We start from the raw sequence: 23810 nt of genomic DNA, 5'->3' as shown, positions 1-23810 counted from the left end.
AGGTACTCATTTTCCTGTTACTGATTCACTTTTCTGATCCTTTTAAACCAGTTTTCCCCTTAGGGGGAAATTTTACTTAATCTCTAGTATCTGAAAAAAACTGTCAATATTTTAATTGTTTCCCCATTTGCTTTTTCCTGTACTGTATTCTTGGTCATCTCAAATGGCATCTAAACCCAGCTACTTTGCATTCCAGAAGTTTCCATTCCCTCCAGTTCCACCTAATTTTTCATCTACTGTCCTAATTACTGGCTGTTTCTTCTTTATGTCTTATTTCTCTTGCTTTGGGAACTTGAAAGATTTTACAAGACCTAATTTTGGGTTCCTGCCTTGGAGCCATAGTTATCCTGCCAAGAAGAGTAGAAAATGGGTTCAATTCCTGTTTCACTCCAACACCTCCGTGAGTCTCATCATCACCTGAGCGATGATGCCTTACAGGTTGTACAGCACTGGAACTTTCCTAGAGTAATGGCTCTACTGTCAGGGTTTCTCTGGGCTCATTCTTCCACTGACTTAATTATGATCTATGCCTAACAGAGCCCCAGTACAACTATTTTGCAGAATGGCTGTTACCCTAAAATTACTATAGCACATAATGAGACATAGTTGTACTCCCTAGTAGATAGGAACTGACCCCAACAATAAACTTTGATAATAAAGACAATAGGCTATGGTGGTTTTCTTTACCTATTAGCATTGTGAAAAGTTACATTCAGGCTATTGGCTGCACCTTATTCTCCATCCAGTTTGGTACCAACATATTAATATTACACCTTTGAATTGAAAAGCGTTGATGAGATGCAGTGTAATATTGGTATTTGTGAAGACCCAGGGAAGAAAGTGTGTGCAGTGGGGGAAGTATGGCATAAATACCTTTTTTCCTCAGCCATGTTTTGTATTCTCTCAGCAATGGTACATTACCAAAGTCACATGAAAGAAATTTCATAAAGGGATCTGAATTTTAAATGAAAGTATGAACCCATAAGTCTTAATTGTATGCTTTTAGTAATATTAGTCCTAACAATTTACAGTGCCCATAAAGTAGTAGTTGATTCTCCAGAAATAATCTGGCCATGTTGTCCTTTTTAACCCATTAGAATTAAATGCTGAGCCACTCCAAATCTAAGCTAAGCTTCCTTACTCTTACTCTTCCTCCCACAGGCATTTTGGAATGAGTCAAAAGCATAGTAGGACACAGGCATTTACCTGTGGGCATCACTTCAGGCATTGGCAAGGAAAAGTGATTAACTTTGTGCTTGGCTGATCAGAGGAGTGGGTGATAAAGGTAGTAAGAACGCGCTACATAACAAACCTGCACACTTGTACTCCTGAACCTAAAAGCTTTTTTCTTTATAAATTCAGAACAACAAAAGAACATGCTAAGTGAGTCCTCCCACCTGCCTGGAGTACGGCCAGCCTTATCACACCTGGTTTTGCCCAGTGATACACCTACAGCCAAAAGATAATTACTTAAATTCCTGGAGGAAAAAATAACTTTTATTCTAAGTCTGAAATTATATGGTTTCTAACAGCTTTTTCCTTCATTAAAATAATTATTTTTCTACATGAGGCTTGATAATAAGCATTCGTTTCTTAACCTAATTAGAGAAGAGATGATTGCACTCAGAGTCCCCACAGCTGGCAATGATGTTACAGATGAAACGAGCCTTTGGGGACAAAGTTCAGACGTTTTAGGGGCTCTTGTGAAAATGCAAAGTATTACTGTTTGTACCTTCCTGCCCTGCACTTTACTCCATCTCCCCTCTTTAGAAAATGATTTCCTAGGAAAACTGGCATGGAGAGCAGAAAACCAGAGTGTAGACTGAAATACACGAGGCAAAGGGAGACCCTCCAGCATTCTGTGGTCCCACCAGGTGGGTAGGTGACTAGGAATTCAGACCAGGTCCTAGAGAGTAGTGAGAAGTTTTCCTGTTTGCAGTTTCCTCTGTGCTGTACATACAGCCATACAGCCTATGGAAGCTGACACTGCAATGGGCAGCAGAACATAGTCAAAGCTCCTGGCTGGCCCTCCATCTATGGGACTATGACATTTCACACATACTGCTAGGCAGCATTAAGGCCCAGATATATGAGTAGTCCAAACCAAAATTAATATATTCGAGTATTAGTTCAAATTCTTCCAAACCCTAAAAATCCTTCAGTATCTCACCTAAAACTAAAGGCTTGTGCCAAGAACTGAAACTAAGCTGTTGGTTCTCTTTTTAAGTCTTAACCTATACATAAGTAAAGAAATTACATACCTGGCCAGGTGCAGTAGTTCAAGCCTGTAATCCTAATACTTTGGGAGACCAAGGTGGGCAGGCTGCTTGAATTCAGGAATTCAGGACCAGCCAGGGCAACATAGTAAAACTCTTGTCTTTACAAAAAAAAAAAAAAAAAAAATTAAATTAGCCGTGCATGGCGGTGCAAGTCTGTAGTCCCAGCTACTTAGGAGACTGAGATGGGAGAATCACCTGAGCCCAGAGGTCGAGGCTGCACTGAGCTGTTACCATACCACTGCACTCCAGTCAGGGAGACAAAGGGAGACTCTATCTCAAAAAGAAAAAAAAAATGGCATACCTTAATTGGAATCTGCTTTTTAATCTTTCTCATCTAGTACATTATTTTGAGAAGTCTCTGCCAAGCCCTCATAAAAAGCAAGCAATTTTCATATTTCTGTAGAAGGCAATATTCCTTACAATGTTTAATAAACAACAAAGTTTTCTCCCAAAAAGTTTATTTGTCACATTTAAAGTACAAAATCAAATACACAGATCCAGATACGTGAACCATATATACATATCTATATAGCTATTATTTAGACCGACACAAACCTATCTATATATTCTTAATTTGTCAATGCTATCTCTTAAGTAAAAAGCAACATATCTTTTAAAAAACCTAGGTTTGTTATCAGTAACACTGTCGAATGTAAATTATTTTCACTTTATCACTTGAAAGGGTAGAATTAGATACCTCCTAGAAATAGGGCAATTACCAAACAAATTTGTATAGATTTCTTAAAATACATTCTATAGGAATAATTAACCCAAGAAACTGCCAATCAAAGTCTTTGGACATACTAACTGTAACAAAATTTGAGTCATGGGAAGACATAGAGTTAATTACTTACATTCCAAGAGTTTTGATTTTGGTTTTAAATGCAGAGACTTTATAAGGTTTAGTACACACAGCACTTGCAAGTCATATTTCCTGTGGAGTTACAGTGATAAATTTTTCAGGGGCTACCTAAAGCTATTAAAATTAAACTGGTCACTAAAGGAGGTATCTGATTTTTAACACTGTGGAGGTTATTTCAGCCAAAATGCAAGAGCACATTCTTTAGGAGAAAGGCAGAAATTTTAGACTTCTAGATACAGAATGTATGATGTCACTGAACACACAGATGTCCTGCTGATCAGGGGGACTATGTTATAACAGCTTCTTTGTTCTGGAATGTCATCTATCTTACATGCAGACCACAGGACACTAAGCCTCAGGTACCTAAGCATCTCCATTCCAGGCATAGGATTTCATTAGTGCCTGCTCCCACAGCTGGGAACACATAAATATAGAGAGATGGGTCATTACCAAAGATTTATATTAATGGCTTCACAACAGCAACACAAATGTACTCAATGTCACATTTCCATAGGAAAGGTTATATATACACTATACACTTCAGCCTTGAAATGTGGACCCAAAAAACATACAATTTTCAGTAATCAGTGAATTTGGTGAGGGTCCTACACCCTCAAATCCTAATTTAGCACAGCAAAAGCCCCTCCTTTGCTGCCAAGCGCTGGCGGTGAACTTTGTCTTGCTGCAGCTCTTCATGATTTGGATGCCAGAGTTTTGTGATGATCCTTTCAATGTTAAGGGCATAGACAGTATGAGTAGGGATGACTTCCCTGTGTACCTGGGATTAAAAAATTAACACTCCAATTATTCTTCGGTAGACTTATTTTTCCAACATATAAAAGGCTTTACATCAACAAAACAGATACACAACTTAAAAACTTTCAGTCAGACACTAAAATGAATCACCAATTGGATAACAATAAGATAACGAAAAATGTTTTGAAATAGGAATAGGAAAACGGGATTTTTTTTTTTTTTTTTTCTTTAGTGGGGAGAAGAAAGATGGGCTCAGGATTTGAAAAATGAGGCTAGTATTAATAATGGTTTTCATAACAGACAAAAGTGAAAAACACAAAGCCAAGAAGCAGAAAAAAAACAGTCAGTACCTTTGTAGACTTGAAGAATCTCTTAACCTATCCATAAATCTAGGTAAACTTTAAGGAGCCAAGACTTACCTGCAAAGCTTCAAAAAGGTCATACATGTTCACCGGAGGCAAAGATGCAGGTAGAGTGTCTCCGGAGCATGCCAGCAGGAGTGCAGCCTGCTGCTCAGCATCATCTGGGGGTGGGTGAGAAGCTGGATTCTGACCAGCACAGGGAGCAGTAAAAGCTGGAGGGCTGAAAATAAAAATTTCAGAAATATTCCCAGCATGGAGACAACTGAACAACAAGGACAGGACTGGCCTGCTAGAATCTTATTAAAAATATCTTTAATTGAATTAGAAATCCATTCAATGTCTACTCCTGCAGACATGAATAGTCTGTAATTTTAATTTTTAAAGGCTGGAAATAAAACATAATGCAACTATATTTACCCTCCTTCTTCCACAATGTTAAAATATTTACTTAGCTCAGGGTACTGAACAAAAATTGTTTCCCTTAAAGGGCTTCCAGTTGAAACAACAAATAGACCTTAACTACAGGAATATAACATTGAAAACAAATAAAGAGGGAGGTGAATGGTACTGGAGACAACTGGTTCTAAAATAAATGAGAAGAAAAGACAGCACAGAAGCGATAGGCAAAAATCGAGAATGGGGAAAATTAATCCAGAAACTGCCAATTTCCTAAAATACAGCCAGATACAAATTGAGAAGTCAGACATGGTTTTTACCTCATAACACAGTAGGAGATAAACTACACAATGCTGGAGACATAGCATGAGGTAAAACAAAAGAGTAAAGCAGTAACTCAGAGGAAAGCACAGTGGAACATTAGCGTGGGACTGAAACATCAGACAAAAGCAGCCTGTTAGAGTAACAAGTGCCCAACAGACAGGCAAAGGCACTCAGAGACTGGCCAGCAGGGCAGAGAGGGCTTGGGAGTCCCGCCAGGGCCAGACGCTGCTCCCAACATCACCCACTACAAGGAGCCACTTTTGGGGGTTTGTTGTTTTTTCTAGAGAAGAATGATCCCAAACAGATATGCCTGAATGCGACTTAGGCAATAAATCACCACATACGGCAATCTAAACAGTGAGCCCAATTTTAAGAAGGGTTAAAATAGGCCCATGCCCCATGTAAAGATCTTCAGAGTCATGCAATGGGCAGCGGTACAGACTCCCACATGTGCTATCAACACTCTGCTCTATCCAACTCTCAGCTTTTCCACCTACACCTCCTGCCTTCCCTTCCTGTTACTTGTCCACCAATCACCCTGCCAGCCTTCCCAGTCATAATTTTTTCTCTGAATGTGCAAGTCCCAGTTATCTCTTTACCTCTCTTCTTCCTAACTAACCAGATATGCAAAGTCCAGCGTTCACAGGAAATTCAAGTCACTTCAGTAACCATAAGGAAAATTATATTACTGGTTTTTTGCTTTTCCAAAGGCTTAAAATTCAGACTAAATTCCCACTGGGGGAAGTGGAGGACAGAGGGAGATGGAAGGGTAAGAAAGACAACATAGGGATGAAGGTAATCTAGGTTGTCTCATAAAGGAGTGACTCAGGACATAGAGACGTCCTGAAGCCCTCAATGGGAAAAGGACACAGGAATCCCAGAGATGAGCTGAGAGACCACGTCTGCACAGCAGGAGGCCAAAAAAGCAATATGATGACACCAGGCACATGCCATGATCTTGAGCTACAAGAGCAAAATGAGGGCCTGGAGAAATATCTACCACTCCTCCTCCTCCCACCACCAAGAAACCCAGCTATGACCCAACAATCACAGGCCCTGCTTCTAATTGAAAGTAGGCTCACTTCCCCATCAAGCAGGTGATGCCCCTCAGGAGCCCTCAGGATGCACTGCCTATGCACTACTACATTCCACCTAAGAGTCGAGGTGGGGGACAAGCACACTAAACCCACATGCAGCCAAACTCTGGAACTTCACTTCTGATTAAAAAGAATACCAAAATAATTCACTTCATCTCAGGCAAGTATAGGACTTAAAAAAATAAAATTGTCTCCTATTAAAGGTACTTTAAACACATGGAAACATAATCAATTATTTAACAGTGGTCTATTTCGTAAGAGGAGTATAACCAACTAGCAAGGTTGAAGTGGGCGGATCACCTGAGGTCGGGAGTTTGAGACCCGCCCGACCAACATGGAGAAACCCCGTCTCTACTAAAAATACAAAAATTAGCTGGGCATGGTGGCACATGCCTGTTATCCCAGCTACTCAGGAGGCTGAGGTAGGAGAATCACTTGAACCCGGGAGATAGAGGTTGCGGTGAGCTGAGACTGCACCAAGCTGAGATTGCACCATAGCACTGCTGTCTAGGCAACAAGAGTGAAACTCCGTCTCAAAAAAAAATTTACAAGAAACTTCATTTACCTTTCTATTAAGTTGTTGTAAGCTACTACACTATTCTTCAGGTATGGCTGTGGGGTCACATTACTGCCAAAGGCATATTTAAAATGGCCATCTCGTAACCGATAAGCTTTCCTTCTTGACACAACTGACGTCAGTATATCTTTAAGGTGATTCTGTGAAAATAAGAAAAGAAAAATAGCATGATCTCCTCCTCTCTAAAAGCAAATCATAAAATTCCATTGACCAAAAAACGTTTATTGGCATTTAGATGGAGATGTGTATACAACCAAATGAATGCTCACATGAAGCGCCACAGAGCCATAACAAAGGAGTAGGAGGATACGGGAAAGAAGGGGACATGCTTATTTTCATTTAATAATTCTCTTTAAGAGGGGCTTGCTCCACATGAAGTTTATTTGAAAAGTTTTTTTTTTTTTTTGAGACGGAGTTTCACTCATGTTACCCAGGCTGGAGTGCAATGGCGCGATCTCGGCTCACCGCAACCTCCGCCTCCTGGGCTCAGGCAATTCTCCTGCCTCAGCCTCCTGAGTAGCTGGGATTACAGGCACGCACCACCATGCCCAGCTAATTTTTTGTATTTTTAGTAGAGACGGGGTTTCACCATGTTGACCAGGATGGTCTTGATCTCTTGACCTCGTGATCCACCCGCCTCGGCCTCCCAAAGTGCTGGGATTACAGGCTCAAGCCACCGTGCCCAGCCTATTTGAAAAGTTTTTACATCCCTAAATTAGCTCCTCTCTCTCAAAAATGATTTTTAGATGACTTTAAATAAAAGTACATAAAAATGACTTTGGGCTCTCTCAAAAGCCACATAAACTATAGATATATAGGAAATAAGCACAAAATAAATTAGGTACTTGATTTGTCTTCACTTTTATGACAGCCAAGTACATAGGAAAAGGTTAAGGAAGTTTGTGAAAAGAGAGTGACGGAACTCATCCCAGGCTACCATTATTAGTAGAAAAGCCAGGATCAGGCAGGGTGTTTCAATTAAACCAAGGAAAATCCACTTATATCAAGACATCACTGTACTATTTAGAATTGATTTGCACACAGAATTCACTTAACGTTTATAACTTCATGAGACAACTGTTACTATTTTTGAGGTACAGATGAAGAAAGCAGGGCTGAGAGAATTGAAAAGAATTATCCAATGTTATCTGGCTGCACCCATTCACTATAGACCTCAATGTCAAATTAGTTTTGTCAAGTAACTAAATGAATAAAATGAATGGATGAATTAAATCATGGGCAGTGGCAAGAACTCTGCTGTTCAGATGCCAAGACTAATGCTCTTCAGTGCTGTACCACAGCAAAAATAAGTGACTTTAATCTTCAGGATTCTCAATTTCATTTCTTTCCTTAAAAATCATTGCCCTGTTGACAAAACATCAGATCAAGCAGAAGAGTTATGCCATAAATAACCTTTCTGAAAAGCTTAGTCTATTAACTGAAGACAATTATTTGGATTGTAATGAGTGTCTCCTCCTAAAAGAAAACAACTTTCAGCCAGGTGCTGTGGCTCACACATGTAAATCCCAGCACTTTGGGAGGCCAAGGCGGGAAGATCACTTGAGCCCACAAATTCGAGACCAGCCTAGGCAACATAGAGAGACCCCTATTGTTACAAAAAAATTCTAAAAAAATTAGCCAGGTATGGTGGCACATGTCTACAGTCCCGGCTCTTGAGAGGCTAAGGCAGGAGGATAGCTTGAGCCCAGGATTTCCAGGTTGCAGTGAGCCATGATCACGCCACTGCACTCCAGCCTAGGATATGAAGTGACACTGTCTCAAAAAAAAAGGGCAAACAACTTCAACAATGACAATTCTGTGAAATCAGAGTGACATTTGGGTTCTTTTCTTGCAACACTGACTTTAAACAACACACAAGCCTATCACATTCAACCTGTAAAATTATTTCTCCCAACAGCAAACCAACCTCCACAGCATAGACAACAGCTGAAACAGCCTCCTCGGTGACGTTGTCCAGCCCGTGCTCATAAGCAGTCACTATCATTCTCCCTTCAAGCTGGCCTCGAGTGGGAAGCATCATTGTGTGGGAACAAAGTTTCAAGTCATCATCATCTTGGGGATCCTTTGCCACAAATTGCTGGGCTCCTGAGAGAGGATTTTGAGGCTGGAATCTATGCTATGAGTAAAAAAAAATTTTTTTAATTATTTATTACAGTGGCAAACAAGACACAAAGTAACTCCTGTATTGAAGCTGAGCTCCTACAAATTAATGCCACCAAAACTATATACCACAGGGGGTAAGGAAATAAAAAAGTAATTCATGCACAAATAATCACAAATTCACATCCAATACAAGGTAATAATGAAGACATGAATTAAGGGGAATAATGGTAGTTTGCATAGTAGTTTATTCTATTCAATTAATACCCTGGTGGTCACAGAATGTATGGCACTGTGCTAAAAATAATTGAGGGAGAAGTATGGAACTATATTCAAACAAGTCAGAGCATTTTAAATTTAACTGTGGTAGGTTCTAAAAGTATAAACATATAATGAATGATTCAATTAAGCCTTAAAAAGCCTAACCAATATGGCAGGCTAACCAATATGGCATATCAAATAACAAATATTCCAAGACAATGCTGTGTAGTGTAACTATTTAATTGCTGTTATTTTCTACTTAGAAGTCTCAACACAGAACCTAAGATACAGTCATTTTCATTCATAAAAATCTCAGCCTTCCCCTGGGAGATTCTGATAGCCCATTCATATTCTCCATCATCACTGGTAGCTTTTGCTTAAGGCCAACATAAAAGATTTTATAGTGAAGATGATTTGTCCCTGTTTGAAACTATTATGAAAACAACACGGTTATTTTTCCATTTTCCAAGTATAGAACTATTTTATATTGAACATGTCTTTTTAAACCAGACATGTCTCTTTAGAGATCCTGATGCCCTCCAGATTGGATAGTCTTACTGATATAAAGCATAGAGTCAGTTGAAAATAAATGTTTATTGATGTTAATCAATAAAGCTATCAATACCCCATAAACCTATAAAATGGTTACTTTCGGGAAGCTTTTTTCCCCCAAATATATGTTTGAAGAAGCAATTTGTTTTAAATGCTTACAAATTTTAAAGCCAAATGCCTTCATGGCATCTCTACTAGTCCCCAAAAGGCTCAGGGCCAAGCTGAGCATCACCAAGATCCCACCAAAGGCCTCCAAGCTGCCTAAACCTTTGGTACAGATGTCTTCAACCAAGAAACATTATTTGTTGAAGAAAAATACTTAAGAGGAGAGAGAACAAAGGCATTGTTTTGAATAACTGAAAAGTCATTAGGTACTAATAATAACATTAATATTTAAGCAAGAACTATAAAAATTCAGACACCTAGAACTCACAGTCCTTGAAACCCTTTTCTTCTCTAATCATACTCCCTTTTTTTTAACTCCACTACCAGTATTTTGATATTCGTTTAAAAACTAAAGCTAGTCCCATCACACCAGAACTTCAATCAGTCATTATAAAGATCTACTGAAGAACAACCTACATCAAATTTCTGACGAACAGAAGAAAGCTTTTTCTTTCCCTTGGGTTTTCCAGGTTTTGCTGCGGAACCCCCTGTCCAGGGCAAAGATCCAGCACCCTCTAGGAGACAGAAAAATATAACCATAAATAAAAATAATGACAACTGATAACTACTAAGTTTGTTTTCATTTGGGGTAAGAAGAATGGAATGCTCAAAAATACAAATAAATAATGAATGCTTAAATCCAAATCTTCTCTTTCTACTTTGCTAAATAAAATTATCAATCTTTTCAAATCACATTTTTTTCCTAGCTGCAACTAAAATTTTTTAGGAAGATACATATTTTTATTTTTAATTAATGTTTATTGGGTGTTTCGTTGATCAGTGGTAGTATTATTACAGATGCAGGACAAAATTTGCTGGTCTAAGATGATTAACCAAGCACCTGTATTTATCTTCTCTCTTCCAAGACTCCACAAAATATGAAAGTAAGGAAGGTAAATGGCACACTTCCACAACAGAGATTAAAAAGGAAAATGAGGCCGGGCATGGTGGCTCACACCTGTAATCCTAACACTTTGGGGGACCTTAGGTCAGGAGTTCGAGACCAGCCTGGCCAACGTGGTAAAATCCTGTCTCTACTAAAGATACAAAAATTTGCTGAGCATGGTAGCACAGGCCTGTAATCCCAGCTACTTGGGAGGCTGACGCAGGAGAATTGCTTGAGCCCGGGAGACGGATGTTGCAGTGAGCCAAGATCATGCCACTACACGCCAACCTGGCAGACAGAGCAAGATTGTGTCTCAAAAAAAAAAAAAAGGAAAATGAGTGGCAGACACGATGAGATGTCAACAAATTTCTAGGGTGCAGACTCACAAAGCAGACCCATGGAAGCTGTAACCTAGGCTAGGCAAATGAGGCAGAAGCGCGTCAACCTGCCTGGTAGAAACCCACAACCTGGACCAGGAGAATGCGAGTGGAGTGGAAACCAGGAGGGATCTGCAAGGCTAAAAACAAAATTAATGGAAAGTCTGTATCCTTAAATCATCCACGCAAACCCGTTCACTCACCCCCAAAAGCGGGTTCAGTACAAAATCAAAGTGCTGGGCCTCATAGTCAAAAATTAAGAATTTCAAGATAATGATGGCACAGCAACAAACCAAGGGCAGCAGGGCCCTTCTGCGCAACTGCAGTTCACAGGCCCGTGAAGGCTCATTCCCACACACAGAATGACACAGGGCAGGGTATTTATAATAGCTGGGGCAGGGGGTTAGAAGGAAGGTGGGGAGGGAATAAGGACTCTTCTCTAGTTAAACTGAACACAATTTCTGGGATTTACTAAGGTAGTTAGTATGGACATTGGTACCTTACAGCAAAGCTCTCTGCATATGGAAATTTGGGAGACCCCCATTTATCAACAGCCTTCTTGTCAGCTCACTCTAAAGCAAAGTCTCTGGGCAGTTTTATCCTTCATTCTTAAACATGAAATGGACAACAATGAATCACCAGATGTTTGACAATATACTTAAACGTGACAAGAGCAAGGTAAAAATAATAATAATAATGAGGTCCTACACAGGAAATGCAAAAGAATTCTGATAAATTTCTAACTGGTATCCACAGAAAAGTTTGAGAACATGTTTATCCATGAAATAAGATACTATTAAAATTGCTGAATTAAATAATGCATTCAACAGAAAGACCAAAAGAGTTGAGGAAATCTCAAAGAACACACAGCAATAAGACAGAGATGTTAAAATCAGTAAATCGAGAAACAGATTTAAGCAGCTATGAGGGCCATAGAGGTCCTACCAGAAGAACAAAAACCAAAAAGTAGTTGCCTCTGGGAATAGGTCTAGGGGTGGGAAAAAGCTTTTATCATGAAATCGTCTGTGCTACTGACATTTTTTTAACCATGAACATATATTGTTTAATGTAAAAAAAAAAAAAAAAAAAGGTAATACAACCTCACTATAGTACACTTAAAAAGAAAACCCAAAAAAAATTTTAAGAAAGAAAAAAATCACCCATAATCATAGTAAAATGTTCCTGCAATTTTGATATTTTTTGAAAGAAAGTTTTTCAAGCTTTGAAAAAAAAATATTCCAGATGCCTCAGTTTAAAAAGAACTGTTTGGGAAGTTCCTCTTATCTTTGGCATGCACAGATCTCACTTGATAAAGTCACCCAATCTTAGATGATTTTCCCAAGAAATCTCTTCCTGATAAATGAAACTGGATGCTAGGTGATGATAGGAAAGTAGGCTGAACATAAAGAAGATGATGCAAAGGAGCAGGCCTGCAAACTCAGAGCTAACCAGCTGCTGCTGTGTGGCCATGCAAAGCGTGGTAAGGCCTAACCCTGACGAGAGGGAAAGCTTTTTAGTAGCACTTGGATTTCAGTATTGATCCAACCCATCCACTTACTAGCTGGATAAGGCCTAAGGCAAGTTTTTATTTTGTTTTCTCTTCTCTGAAGTTTGTTTCCTTATCTATAAAAACAGGCTAACACCTACCCTGCAGAATTGTTGTGAGGATTAAATATAATGCATATAAAGTGTCTAGTATGCTGTAGTTACTCAACAAATATTATTATTAATATCATCTTTCCTGCCTAACTTAGAAAACTAGAAAACAACCCATCCAAAATTGTGAGGTACAAAGAACTATATTTTACTTTGAATAGAAATCTCCTCTTTGTTACTAACAAATATTAATTTCATTTTGAGAAAATAAATTCGGGGAATTTTATCGGAAGAATTTTATATGGAAGAATACATTCTGAAAATCCAAATGCTTCTTCATTTATTTTAAAGTAACTATTAACAAACATTCAGAATATCAAAGGTTTTTATCTACTTAAAATCAGCCACCCACACTTACTAATACCACTTCAACATTTGTTTGGCATTTTTATTTATTTTTAAAATTTAATTTTATTTTATTTTATTTGAGACAGGGTCTTAGTCTGTCACCCAGGCTGGAGGGCAGTGGCACGATCTTGGCTCACTGAAACCTCCGCCTCCAGGTTCAAGCGATTCTCCTGCCTAAGCCTCCCTAGTAACTGAGATTACAGGTGCCCACCACTGCGCCTGGCTAATTTTTGTGTTTTTAGTAGAGACAGGTTTCACCATGTTGGCCAGCCTGGTCTTGAACTCCTGACCTCAGGTGATCCACCCACCTCAGCTTCCCAAGTGCTGGGATTAGAGGCTTAAGCCACCCAACTGGCATTTTTTATTTTTAAAATCACTTTTTTATACATTCTTTCATCTGTTTTTTCATAATCCTATGGGGTAGAAATTGCCGTATTTATTTTATAAATGTGAAAACTACGAACACCCAAGTATCTGTAATATGTAAGCTAGTGGCAAAACCTACACTTGAACTTAAGTTTCTTGACTCTTATCATCCAGTGTTTTTATTTCTGATCCCTCCATTTATCTTTTGTGTATGTGGCAATTTACAACATACTTTCCTAAAAAGTAAGATGTAATCCTCACAATATTGGCTTTTTTGATCAAATTAAATTTTATACAACAAGGTAGATTTTGATTTAACTTTGGACATAAAAGAGGAAGGGCTAAAGTCCACTTGTATATAAATAAAATGGCACATCAAAAATCTGACACAGTGGAAGAACGTGCAGCGATGAGTGTGGTGAGGGTAGAGAAGCAGTCACTGTTCTCTAACACAACCCCACAAGCAAGTGCTCACAGTTTACTACACATTAACAACGACTTCTCTGAGATCAAGGAATGAGGTGTTAGCAGATTTTATGTGAATTCTATTCTTTTTTAAGACACAGTTTCACTCTGTTACCCAGGCTGAAGTGCTGTGGCACAGTCTCAGCTCACTGCAACCTCTACCTCCCAGGTTCAAGCGATTCTCTGCCTCAGCTTCCCAGGTAGCTGGGACTACAGGTGTGCGCCACTACACCCATCTAATTTTTTTTTTTTGTATTATTAGTAGAGTTGGGGTTTCACCATGATGGCCAGGCTGGTCTCGAACTCCTGACCTCAAGTGATCCACCCACCTCAGCCTCCGAAAGTGCTGGGATTACAGGCATGAGCCACCACGCCCAGGTTGTGAGTTCTTTATTATACAGTAGAGGTAAACAGAGAGAAAGGATAAAAAAAACTAGCCATTTATACATAAAACATGAGCTTTTGATATATGATCATCAGAATCACTCTAAGCCCTTAAAAAATTTCAGTTTAATCTACAACAGGGGTTGGAAAGCACAATTCTAATGGTAACTTTTGTACTCTTATAAATAGACATAAATTGCAATTTAGAAACACAAAAACTTGAGCAGCATGACTTTTATCATGAAGAAAGTTTTCAATGTATCTAATTACTTGTTTTTGACTGATTCAAACAAGATAGTTGAAAGTGGGGACTTATAGCTTAATCTTCTCTTTAGGTTAAAGTGACAGGTTTAGTTTCCACCCACCCCTTCAACATGCTACTGTCCCCTACCTCTTGTTCTCTACCAATAATCTGCCAAACACAGGTGCTGAAGCTTGACCTTCCAGGTGCTATCTTACTTAAGAACATAGTGGAAGTCCAGGTCCCGACATATATTGCGGTTCCCCCACCACCCTGCTACAGACACCTTTCAAGTTAGGTATCCCTTAGGTATGGGACACCTAACACCAACTGCCCTCTCTTCATCCTCCTTACCTTCTTCATCCTGACTTACCACCCTCTTTCTCATTTACTTAAGTCATCTAAAATGTAGCTGAGTCGAGAGTCAATATCAAAAGGCAATGTAAGTACAGAGACCATAGCCTTCTTTACAAAGGCTCTGTAGATTTGGGCAGTCCCTGCTGCGGTGCTTGCCCTGCGCCCTCTTGTTCCTGGGCTGTCTCCTTGCTCGCCCTCTGGCTATGCCATTCCCTATTCTGAAGGACCCCATCATGTCCCCCATCGAGCAAACCGGCCTGTGGGGGAGGGTGGCACGGCTGTCCCAGTACAACACACCTGGACTCAGGGTCCACCTGGGCTGGGACCTCAACATGCCTACGATTACACAATACCACCTAGGGAGAAAACGCCTGTGAAAACGGACATTCAGATAGCCCTTCCTTCAGGGTGTTAGACAAGAGTAGCCCTACATCTGGCTTGGCTGAAAAACACTTTATTGATGTAGGAGCTGGTATCATAAGATAAAGATTATAGAGGAAAGGTTGATACTGTACTATTCAATTTTGGCAACGAAAAGTTTGATGTCAAAAATGGTGATCAAATTGCACAGCTCATTTGTGAACAGGTTTTTTCTCCAGAAATAGAAGTTCAAGCTCTGGATGACACCGAAAGGGGTTCAGGAGGTTTTGGTTCCACTGGAAAGAATTAAAATGTATGCCAAGAATAGAAAATGAGAAATCATACCTTTTTCTTAAAAATCGTTTTTGCTTTAAAAAGAAAAAAAGATTCTGTAAAAGAATTTGTATCTACATAATAAAATTTTTCTTCTGAGCAGTTTAAAAATGTCTGCTTTACAAACACTGGCTGTGTCTATTAGAGAAAGCTAAAGTCTAGTGCTTTGCTGACTGACACACTGGAAGTATTTCCACTCCCTTACCTGGTGTAGAAACCAAAATCTGACAACGCGTGAGAATGGCCAGGAGGAAATCATTGTGAGAATGGACTGAAAAAGGGAAGATAGTGACAATCAAATTAAATATTTTCAACATAAGGAAACCACAACTTTGGTCTAGCTTGTCAGGATTTTGGATAGCCCCTACTCTGCCATTCTTTATACTTAATTTTAAATATCCACATTATTAAGCTCACCTTACACACCACAAAACCCAAACTTTACATTTTAAAAAGGGAAATGACTTTACTACTAATCTAGGAAAACTAGAGAATAGTAAAATAACTCCACAGATAATTAGTTTACCATTATCCTGTGTGAGAAGTCTATGAGCTTCAAGGTCAAACTCCTCCTTGCTGATCTTCTGCTTGAACCACAGCTTTAGGTTAGCCCAGTATCTGTAGAGGCAGAAACAATATTAAGAACCACAGATTTTGCCGCTTCTAGTTTTCTTTGTTTTTTTTTTAGAGACAGAGTTTTATTCTGTCACTCAGGCTGGATTGCAGGGGCACTATCAGAGCTCACCGTAGCCTTCAACTTCTGGTTTTAAGCTACTCTCCTACCGCAGCCTCCTGAGTAGCTGGGACTACAGCATGAAGAGATGTTGCTTCTTTCCCAAGTTCAGTATAAATGCTCCAATTCTCAGGAAAGGAAATTTTGCATTACCTAGCTTCATGGGCTGAATTGTGTCCCCCTACAAAGTCCTATGTTAAAGCCTTAATCCTACTACTCCAGAATGTGACTGTATTTGGAGATTGGGCCTTTAAATAGTACTTAAAATGAGACCATTAGGGTGGGCCCTAATCCAATATGACTTGTGTCCTTATAAGAAGAGGCAATTAGGATACAGACACATTCACATACAAAGAAATAACCACATGAACACAAAACAACAAGGCTGTCATGGTGGTGCATGCCTGTGGTCCCTGCTACCTGGAAGGCAGAAGTGGAGGGACTGATTGAGCCCAGGAGGTCAAGGCTGCGGTGAGCCATGATCACGCCACTACACTCCAGCTTGGGACACAGAACAAGACCCTGTCTCAAAACAAATAAAAGGGAATTGGCAGGCAGTCACAGAATTGAACTCATGATTCACTTAGAATCTATAGCTATACCTGTTTCTCACTGTCATGTTTCTAATAGACCTACTCTCCAGAATCCTGCATTTCAGATTTATATTTTAAAGTGTGTGTGTTTAACAGAGAGAGGAATAGTCATTTATATTTGTTTTAGGTGACATCCTTCGCTTCAGATAAACTCAACTTTCAATCTATCTGGCTGAAAAAAAGACGGGTTTCTAAACATCTCAGCACAAAGAAAATGCCTGGGGATATGAGAAACTTGGTAGTTTTTAAAGTGAAAACCAACACCTAATAATAAAAATTACTAAGTAACTAGTAGAAAAAAAAAATGACTTAACCTTTTACACTTTAACAACAGTGTTAGAAATTCGAGTGAAATATATCACTTCGCATCACATCCACAACCCTTGTTTTGGTACTTAAGGAAGCTGCTTCTTGTTCATGGAATGGGATGAAAAATTACTTAGTACTTGAGTTCCTAACAGGAAAAAAAAAATCGGATTTCTAAACAAGATGGTTTATATTCTCACTGCTATATTATACCCACGGTAGGACCTCCCCTGTGTGTGGATTAGCTTCAAGTCATCTTAGTATCTCTGTACATAATTGACTATGTACATGTGGAGTTGCATGCAAAGCTCTGGATTCATGTTTGTTGTTGCTATTTTTCAGGAGAAAACCCATAGCTTTTATGAAGTCTTAAGAGGCCCAAAACCCATGACACGGCCATCTTTCAGGCCCATTTCACTCAACAACAAAACATGTGCAGCTCTAGAGCTTGGCACCCTTTCCACCTGATATTTGCACATTCATTAGTCAATAGGTCAACAGTAACTTTCCAACACTGGACACTTTCATACATTTTTTTAAAGGACAGGAATAATAATGAAAGAAATAAAAAAAGCTGCACAGAAAAAGTTGTTTTCCTATCCCATTCAATGCAACAAAAAAGGATAATCTGGAGAAAAACTCTATTATTTAAAAGTCCTATGTCAGTATTTTATAAAAAGCAAATGTATATTTGGAATGAGTAAACTTGTTCCAGAACCAAAACAAGGCTCTACCAGGAAGCTCTGTCAAAATAATGCAAACTATTTTCTCCAATGGCAAACATTTCAGCCCAAAGAGCTAGAGCGAGCTACCAAGGGTTAAAAGACTTGCTCTCCAATCCTGGTCCCTGTGTTAACTCACTGTGTAGCCACAGACAAATGACTGTTTCCCTCAACAATACTGCTATAGTTTGGAAACTTGACCAAACTTCATGATGACATTTAGTCCCCAGTGTTGGAAGTGGAGCCTAATGAGAAGTGTTTGGATTGTGGGGGCGGATTCCTCACCAATGGCTTGGTGCGATCTTTCCTGGTGGTAATGAGTGAATGCTCACTCACTCTGAGTTCCTGCAAGAGATTCCCCAAGAGCCAGTTGTTAAAAAAGAGCCTGGCACCTTCCTCCCTCTTGCTTCCTCTCGCAAAGTAATCTGCACATGCAGGTTCCCCTTCACCTTTCACCATGAGTGAAGCAGCCTGAGGCCCTCACCAGAAGATGCTGGTGCCATGCTTTTGGTATAGTCTGCATAACTGTAAGCCAAATTATCTTCTTTATAAATTACCTAGCCTCAAGTATTCCTTTACAGCAACACACATGGACTAAAGACAAATATGAAAAAAAAAAAAAAAAAAGTCAATCAATCCCTGTGAAGGTGAGGACAATGGGTAGAAGTGTAAGTGGGCTGGACTACGAGGCACTGGAGATACCTGAAGAATATTAATAACATATGATCGTGGTTGGGCACAATGACTCATGCCTGTAATTCTAGCACTTTGGGAGGCTGAGGCAGGTGGATCACTTGAGGTCAGGAGTTCGAGACCAGCCTGGCCAACATGGCAAAACCCTGTTTCTACAAAAAACACAAAAATTAGCCGGACATGGTGGCAGGCACCTATATCCCAGCTACTCAGGAGGCTGATGAAGGAGAATCACTTGAGCCCAGGAGGTAGAGGTTCCAGTGAGTTGAGATCACGCCACTGCACTCCAGCCTGGGCAACAGAGCGATATAAATAAATACATAAATAAATATGATCAAGTCTTAAAAAAAAAATCAGGCACCTATTTGAACATGGCACTCTACTGGCTACTATACAAAGTGAGTTGCTTAGCAAAGCCCATGTCTTCCTGGAAGCAGCTTGGGCACACAACCCAACCAGTTAGACATGAAGGGATGTTAAGACCACTGGATAAATTGCAAATAACTCATATCCAGCCTCCGTGCATAACCTTGTATGTTTTGCCTACCACCAAGGACCACACTTAAATAGTCAGGTTGTGCAAACCAAAGCAAAGTGCTCATGAGGAAATGTAAGAAATGACTGTACAGTACAGCAGTGTTACTATTTAACCAAGAGGTACTTTTTAAGGAGAAGGGAAAAGAACAATGAAAGAATGGAAAAACAAATTTAGAACGATACTGTACCATTAACTGTTTCTGGCATAAAAACCTCTTTTGATTGCATTTTAGTGGGGATTCATGCTCTATCTAGATGCACCAAATTTAGTTTCAGCATCAGTATTTGACCAACACCAGATAGTCGGCTTTGGCCTTTAAAAACTGAATAACGAATGCTAACTTCAAAAACACTTCTGGCAGCCCTGAACCTGTAATTGATGAGTATGGGACCACAGAGGTCACCACTGCATCTAATCAAGGTTAAAGGCAATCATACACAAACCAGGTCCTTCAGATTTATTATGGTAGGTAAACATTCGCTTTCAAATATTTGTAAGCATTCTAGATGGAACAGAGTGAAAAGCTGATTATGTGCTTAAAAATGTAAATTTTACCAGTCAGTATTACAAAAGTAAAAAGCTGTAGTAATTAATCAAGGTGAAAGCTGTCAATTTTACTATTAAAATAAGTTTAAGAATATTTAATTCAATAAAGAATAGGCTGACAACGAACAGGAATATTAAAAGATAACTTTCAGTGGAACATTATAGTTGGGTGTGGTGGCTCATGCCTGTAATCCCAGGATGTTGGGAGGCCAATGTGGGAGGACTGCTTGAGGCCAGGATTTGAGACCAGCCTGGGCAACATAGCAAGTCCCTATCTCTGAAAAAAAAAAAAAAAAAAAATCTTCAGCCTGGATTGGTGGGGCGTGCCTATAGCCCCAGCTATGGGCTTGCGGCAGGGGAGGATCTCTTGAGCCCAGGAGATCAAGGTCGCTGTGAATAGCCTCTGCCACAGAGCAAGACCCCAATTCAAAAAAAAAAAAAAAAAAAAAGTGGAACATTATATCTTTGGGAGTCAATAAATGGTCATCAAAAATTAAATAATTGTGCTAAAATAACAGATTTTAATTCTAGTCTTCTTATAGTTTCAATGTTTTATTATCTTGTTAGGATGAAAAGCTGACAGTCAACTCCACCACCCCAAAATTTCACATGAAGGAAAAACTCCAAAATTCATGTATGACATCCAAGCTAAGTAACTTCAATCCAGAAATAATAAAGAAGGATGAAAAGAAAGTATTGGAGAAAAATTAAGTATTCCCAAATTGCTCCTCCACCAATGTCATTTAAAAGTATGTATCCATTAAGCAATGCAAATGTGTAGAATACCACAGAAGCCATCTAGCAGCAACGACACACACACTATAATTTTAAAGGTTTACATTTACTTTCTATATTTTTGAAAAATAAAGTTGCAATAACAACGTTTTGAAAATTTCCAAACTCTTTCTTGTATCTCAGAGGTTCTTTCTGTGCTGTCTGGCTTCGGCCTTGGCTGGATACTGATTTTACCCCTGGCCATTCTGCATCTAACCCGGCTGTGCACTCGGTCCCTACCATAACCTGGATGAAGGTCTGTCTGGGCGTTTCCGGGATCCCTTACAGCCCCTCTAATGCATCAGTCTGGAATCAGAAGCGTGGGTCCCAACCCTGACAGTGACTTTTGAAGAGTTACTTATCCTCACTATGTCTCAGTCTTCCCATTTGTCAAATAAGAATAGCAACTGTACCTATCACACATCTGTTGTAAAAATTAGATGAAATAATACATTTAGAGAGCTTAAAATGTTTAAATGTCTGCTACTGCTATCACTACAATTGTCATAGTGTTCTGTGAGTATGATTTTACTGCAGGGTCCGTTTGCCTTACAAAACTGCTGTCAAAGCGCTTACCAATAATGCCTAGCAGATCACAAGAGATCAACAGACCTTCACCTCCAGGAAGCCCTCCAGGAGCGGCCGCCCCGCGCGATGCCCTCTCTGGCCCGGCGCGTAGGGCTCCGGCTCACTCGGCCCAGGTTGGCATCCCGCATCCCGCACGCCCGCGCTGGGGCCCGCACTTGCTCACCTGGCCCTTGGGCAAGAAGTGCGCTTCTCCCGCCCCACCCAGGACAGAGAGTCCCGAGCAACGGCGCCCGCTGGGGTCTCCCGAGCGCCCAGGAGTCCAGGTGCCTCCAGGGCGGTAAGTTCGGGTGACCCGCCCCGCCCCGGCCGGAAAAACCCCGAAGCCCCGCCGCCGCGGACTCAAGGCTGCACAGGCCCCCGGGCGGTGTGGGCGTCTCTGGATCGGGCTGGCAGCCCGAAGCCAGGAGAGCAGCCGAGTGTTGGCCTGGATGCTGCGCTGGGGCAGCTCTTACTGTTTCACGTTGTCCCCCAGGGCCTCGCTCAAGTTCTTCTTGGCCGCCTCCAGCTCGCTGACAAAGGTCGCCATTGCTCCGCGCGTCTCAGCCCGACCGCAGACCGCCCGGCCACCGCGATCAACAACCGAAAAACCAACTCGGCGGAAGGCCTCGGCTCTGGAAACTAAGCCCGCCGCCGTGGGCCCCGCCCCCAATCACTCAGAAGTCGTTTGTTTGGTTTTCGGCTCCGCCCGCCTTTTTGTAGGGAAGGTGCCCAGCCAAACTCTGCTCACTTCCTCCCGCCCCTCGAGTCACGTGATCCGTTTCACCTTGTAGCGCGCGCAACCTGAACCTGCGCACCAGGCCTTGGCTGCGGCGTCGCAGGCCCGCTGGCGCGTCCCAGCCTTTTAATTCTATTTCCGCTGGGGCAATTCCGAATTCGGCCCGCTGTCCTTCTACCTGGAGGAGTACCTTGCCCCTCCATTTCAAAAAGTACATGCAGTATTAATTGTACTCTTTCTTTGCCTTATTTTTCACCGAGCACTGATCGTCTCATATGACATTTAGTTGATTTATCTTGTTAATGTTATGGCTCGAGGACCGGAGTTCCGTTTTATTCAGGGTTACCCGCAGTTCCTAGAGCAGCACATAATGGATGCTTAATAAGTATTTGAGTAAATGAGGTAATTATGTGAAATGGGGGAAATACACAGAAGGATAAAGATAGAAAAAGTGTTTTACCACCCCAGGGCAAACACTTAACTGAGAAAGATTTCTCCTTTACCTCGTACAGTCCCATAACTTAAAATACTCTATGTTCAATTTTGCAAGTTTTAAACGTAAGGATTTATCTGTAGTATTACGTTGTCTTTCTAGTGATTTTAATCATAGCATGTTAAATACCCTCGCAGATAGAAGGTACACAATAACTTGTTTCCCAATTGTTAGACTGTTTCCATTTTTTTCTATTAAAAGCAATACTGTAATATCGCTTTTGAAGCATATGCCATAATGAAGTAAATCTTCTTTATGCATAAAACTTTTCCTCTTTTAGGATTATTACTTTAGGATAGAGTCCCACAAATAGAATTACTGGATCAAATGATAAGAATATTTGTAAGTGCCTTGGTGTATACTGTCAAATTGCCTTCCAAAGATTTAAAAATAATCCTAGATAGCTTTTAATTTTGTATAATTTCTCCAAAAAGGTCCCCTTAAGTTTATTCATTCATTTGACTTCCTCACTGCTCAACCTAAACCCACCAGCCTTATCCTTGCTGCAGCACCACCTGCAAAGCTGGCCGGGGCACCTTCTCTTCACTGTATTCATACAGTGAGCTCCTATTACGTGTCTGGAACTCTTTGGGTACTGGAGGTATAAAGGTGAACACGTCAGGCAAAGTATTCCTCTCTGTGTCAAAAATCCAGGTAAATTTTGACACTTAAAAAAAAAATTATCCACTTAAGTTTTCTATGGTTTCCCACTCTGCTAAACAAATTCCAGACTCCAGCATTCAGATGTTCTCATGATCTGAACTCACCCTACCTGTGTACCTCACATACTCCTGGCCTTGCCACATAACCCCCACATTTGCACTCAGCATTCTAGTTAACTTGACTTTAACAACACATGGCTCCATCCCTTCACACATATCTCCTCTCTGCTGGTTTTGAAACTTATGGTTGGGTACCTCCATTTTTTTCATTCAGGTTCAAACATACATATGACTCTATTCAAGGATCAATTCAACAAGATTAGGAAAGGCTATAGATGTTTGGGTACATCTTCCAGGAAGAGTCCTTGTTTCTCATCTGTCTCTAGTCACAAAGGAAGGCCTCAAAGATTTTCTTTTTGAACCCATGCAAGACAACACTCATACATCTAGCTCAATTAAATATTCCTTTCTCTGTCAGCACTTTATATACCTATTAGCTCTAATTTTACTAAAGTTATTCAGTTAAATGTCCATTTAAACTGCAGTCTTAGATAATATATAAATGGACATCTACCAAACAAGGTAATAATATAAATGAATACCAAGCCAGGGTGGCGGCACATGCCTGTAGTCCCACCTATGGGGAGGCTGGAGTGGGAGGATTGCTTGGATCCAGGAGTTCAAGTCTGTAGTGAGCTATGAGAGCACCACTGCACTCCAGCCTAGGCAACAGAGTGAGACCCTGACTTTAAAAACAATTTTTTTGGAAAAAAAAAAAAATCAAAACCACTTGTAATTTGCAAGTTTAAAGAAACTAATTCTAATCTTTTAATTATAGCAAATATTATACAATGCATACTGAAACTATTAAATAGCTTCAGAGAATGTGTGTCAAAATGCTTTATAAAGTGCAAGGAACTTG

The 23810-nt window shown here is 40.2% G+C and overlaps 1 protein-coding gene and 1 long non-coding RNA gene across 5 annotated transcripts; both read right to left on the bottom strand.

Moving 5' to 3' along the window:
- Positions 1 to 51: 51 nt before the first annotated feature.
- On the bottom strand, positions 52 to 2302 carry LOC116560216. Its single transcript, XR_004272854.1, has 2 exons — positions 2262 to 2302; positions 52 to 1478 (listed from the first exon to the last, which is right to left on the bottom strand). It is a non-coding gene; the product is annotated as an uncharacterized LOC116560216 (long non-coding RNA).
- Positions 2303 to 2720: 418 nt separating this feature from the next.
- Positions 2721 to 21769, bottom strand: TADA1 (transcriptional adaptor 1). Of its 4 annotated transcripts, none has more exons than XM_032291528.1 (8): positions 21471 to 21769; positions 16052 to 16143; positions 15731 to 15796; positions 10170 to 10267; positions 8581 to 8790; positions 6642 to 6793; positions 4317 to 4479; positions 2721 to 3919 (listed from the first exon to the last, which is right to left on the bottom strand). In XM_032291528.1, the coding sequence occupies exons 1-8, from the start codon at positions 21542 to 21544 to the stop codon at positions 3767 to 3769; spliced, it is 1008 nt and encodes a 335-aa protein (XP_032147419.1). In that variant the 5' UTR covers positions 21545 to 21769; the 3' UTR covers positions 2721 to 3766. The 4 variants fall into 4 exon arrangements, with proteins under 4 accessions (XP_032147419.1, XP_032147421.1, XP_032147422.1 ...); XM_032291530.1 differs by lacking the exon at positions 21471 to 21769 and adding an exon at positions 21182 to 21408 and having other exon boundaries at positions 8581 to 8785; XM_032291531.1 differs by lacking the exon at positions 21471 to 21769 and adding an exon at positions 21182 to 21317.
- Positions 21770 to 23810: the final 2041 nt, after the last annotated feature.

This window comes from Sapajus apella, unplaced genomic scaffold (assembly GCF_009761245.1).
Source record: "Sapajus apella isolate SASKATOON/1434 unplaced genomic scaffold, GSC_monkey_1.0 scaffold25, whole genome shotgun sequence".
In the NCBI taxonomy this organism is placed as follows: Eukaryota; Metazoa; Chordata; class Mammalia; order Primates; family Cebidae; genus Sapajus; species Sapajus apella.
The sequence above is the reverse complement of the archived record's forward strand: the minus strand, read 5'-3'. Positions and strand labels throughout refer to the sequence as shown.

Coding starts and splice junctions, on each gene's coding strand:
- TADA1 (XM_032291528.1), bottom strand. CDS start 21,544: ATGGCGACCTTTGTCAGCGAGCTGGAGGCGGCCAAGAAGAACTTGAGC. Junction 16,144..21,470: donor CTGGGGGACAACGTGAAACA/GTAAGAGCTGCC, acceptor CTGCCTCTACAG/ATACTGGGCTAACCTAAAGC. Junction 4,480..6,641: donor TACAACAACTTAATAGAAAG/GTAAATGAAGTT, acceptor TTTTATTTTCAG/CCCTCCAGCTTTTACTGCTC.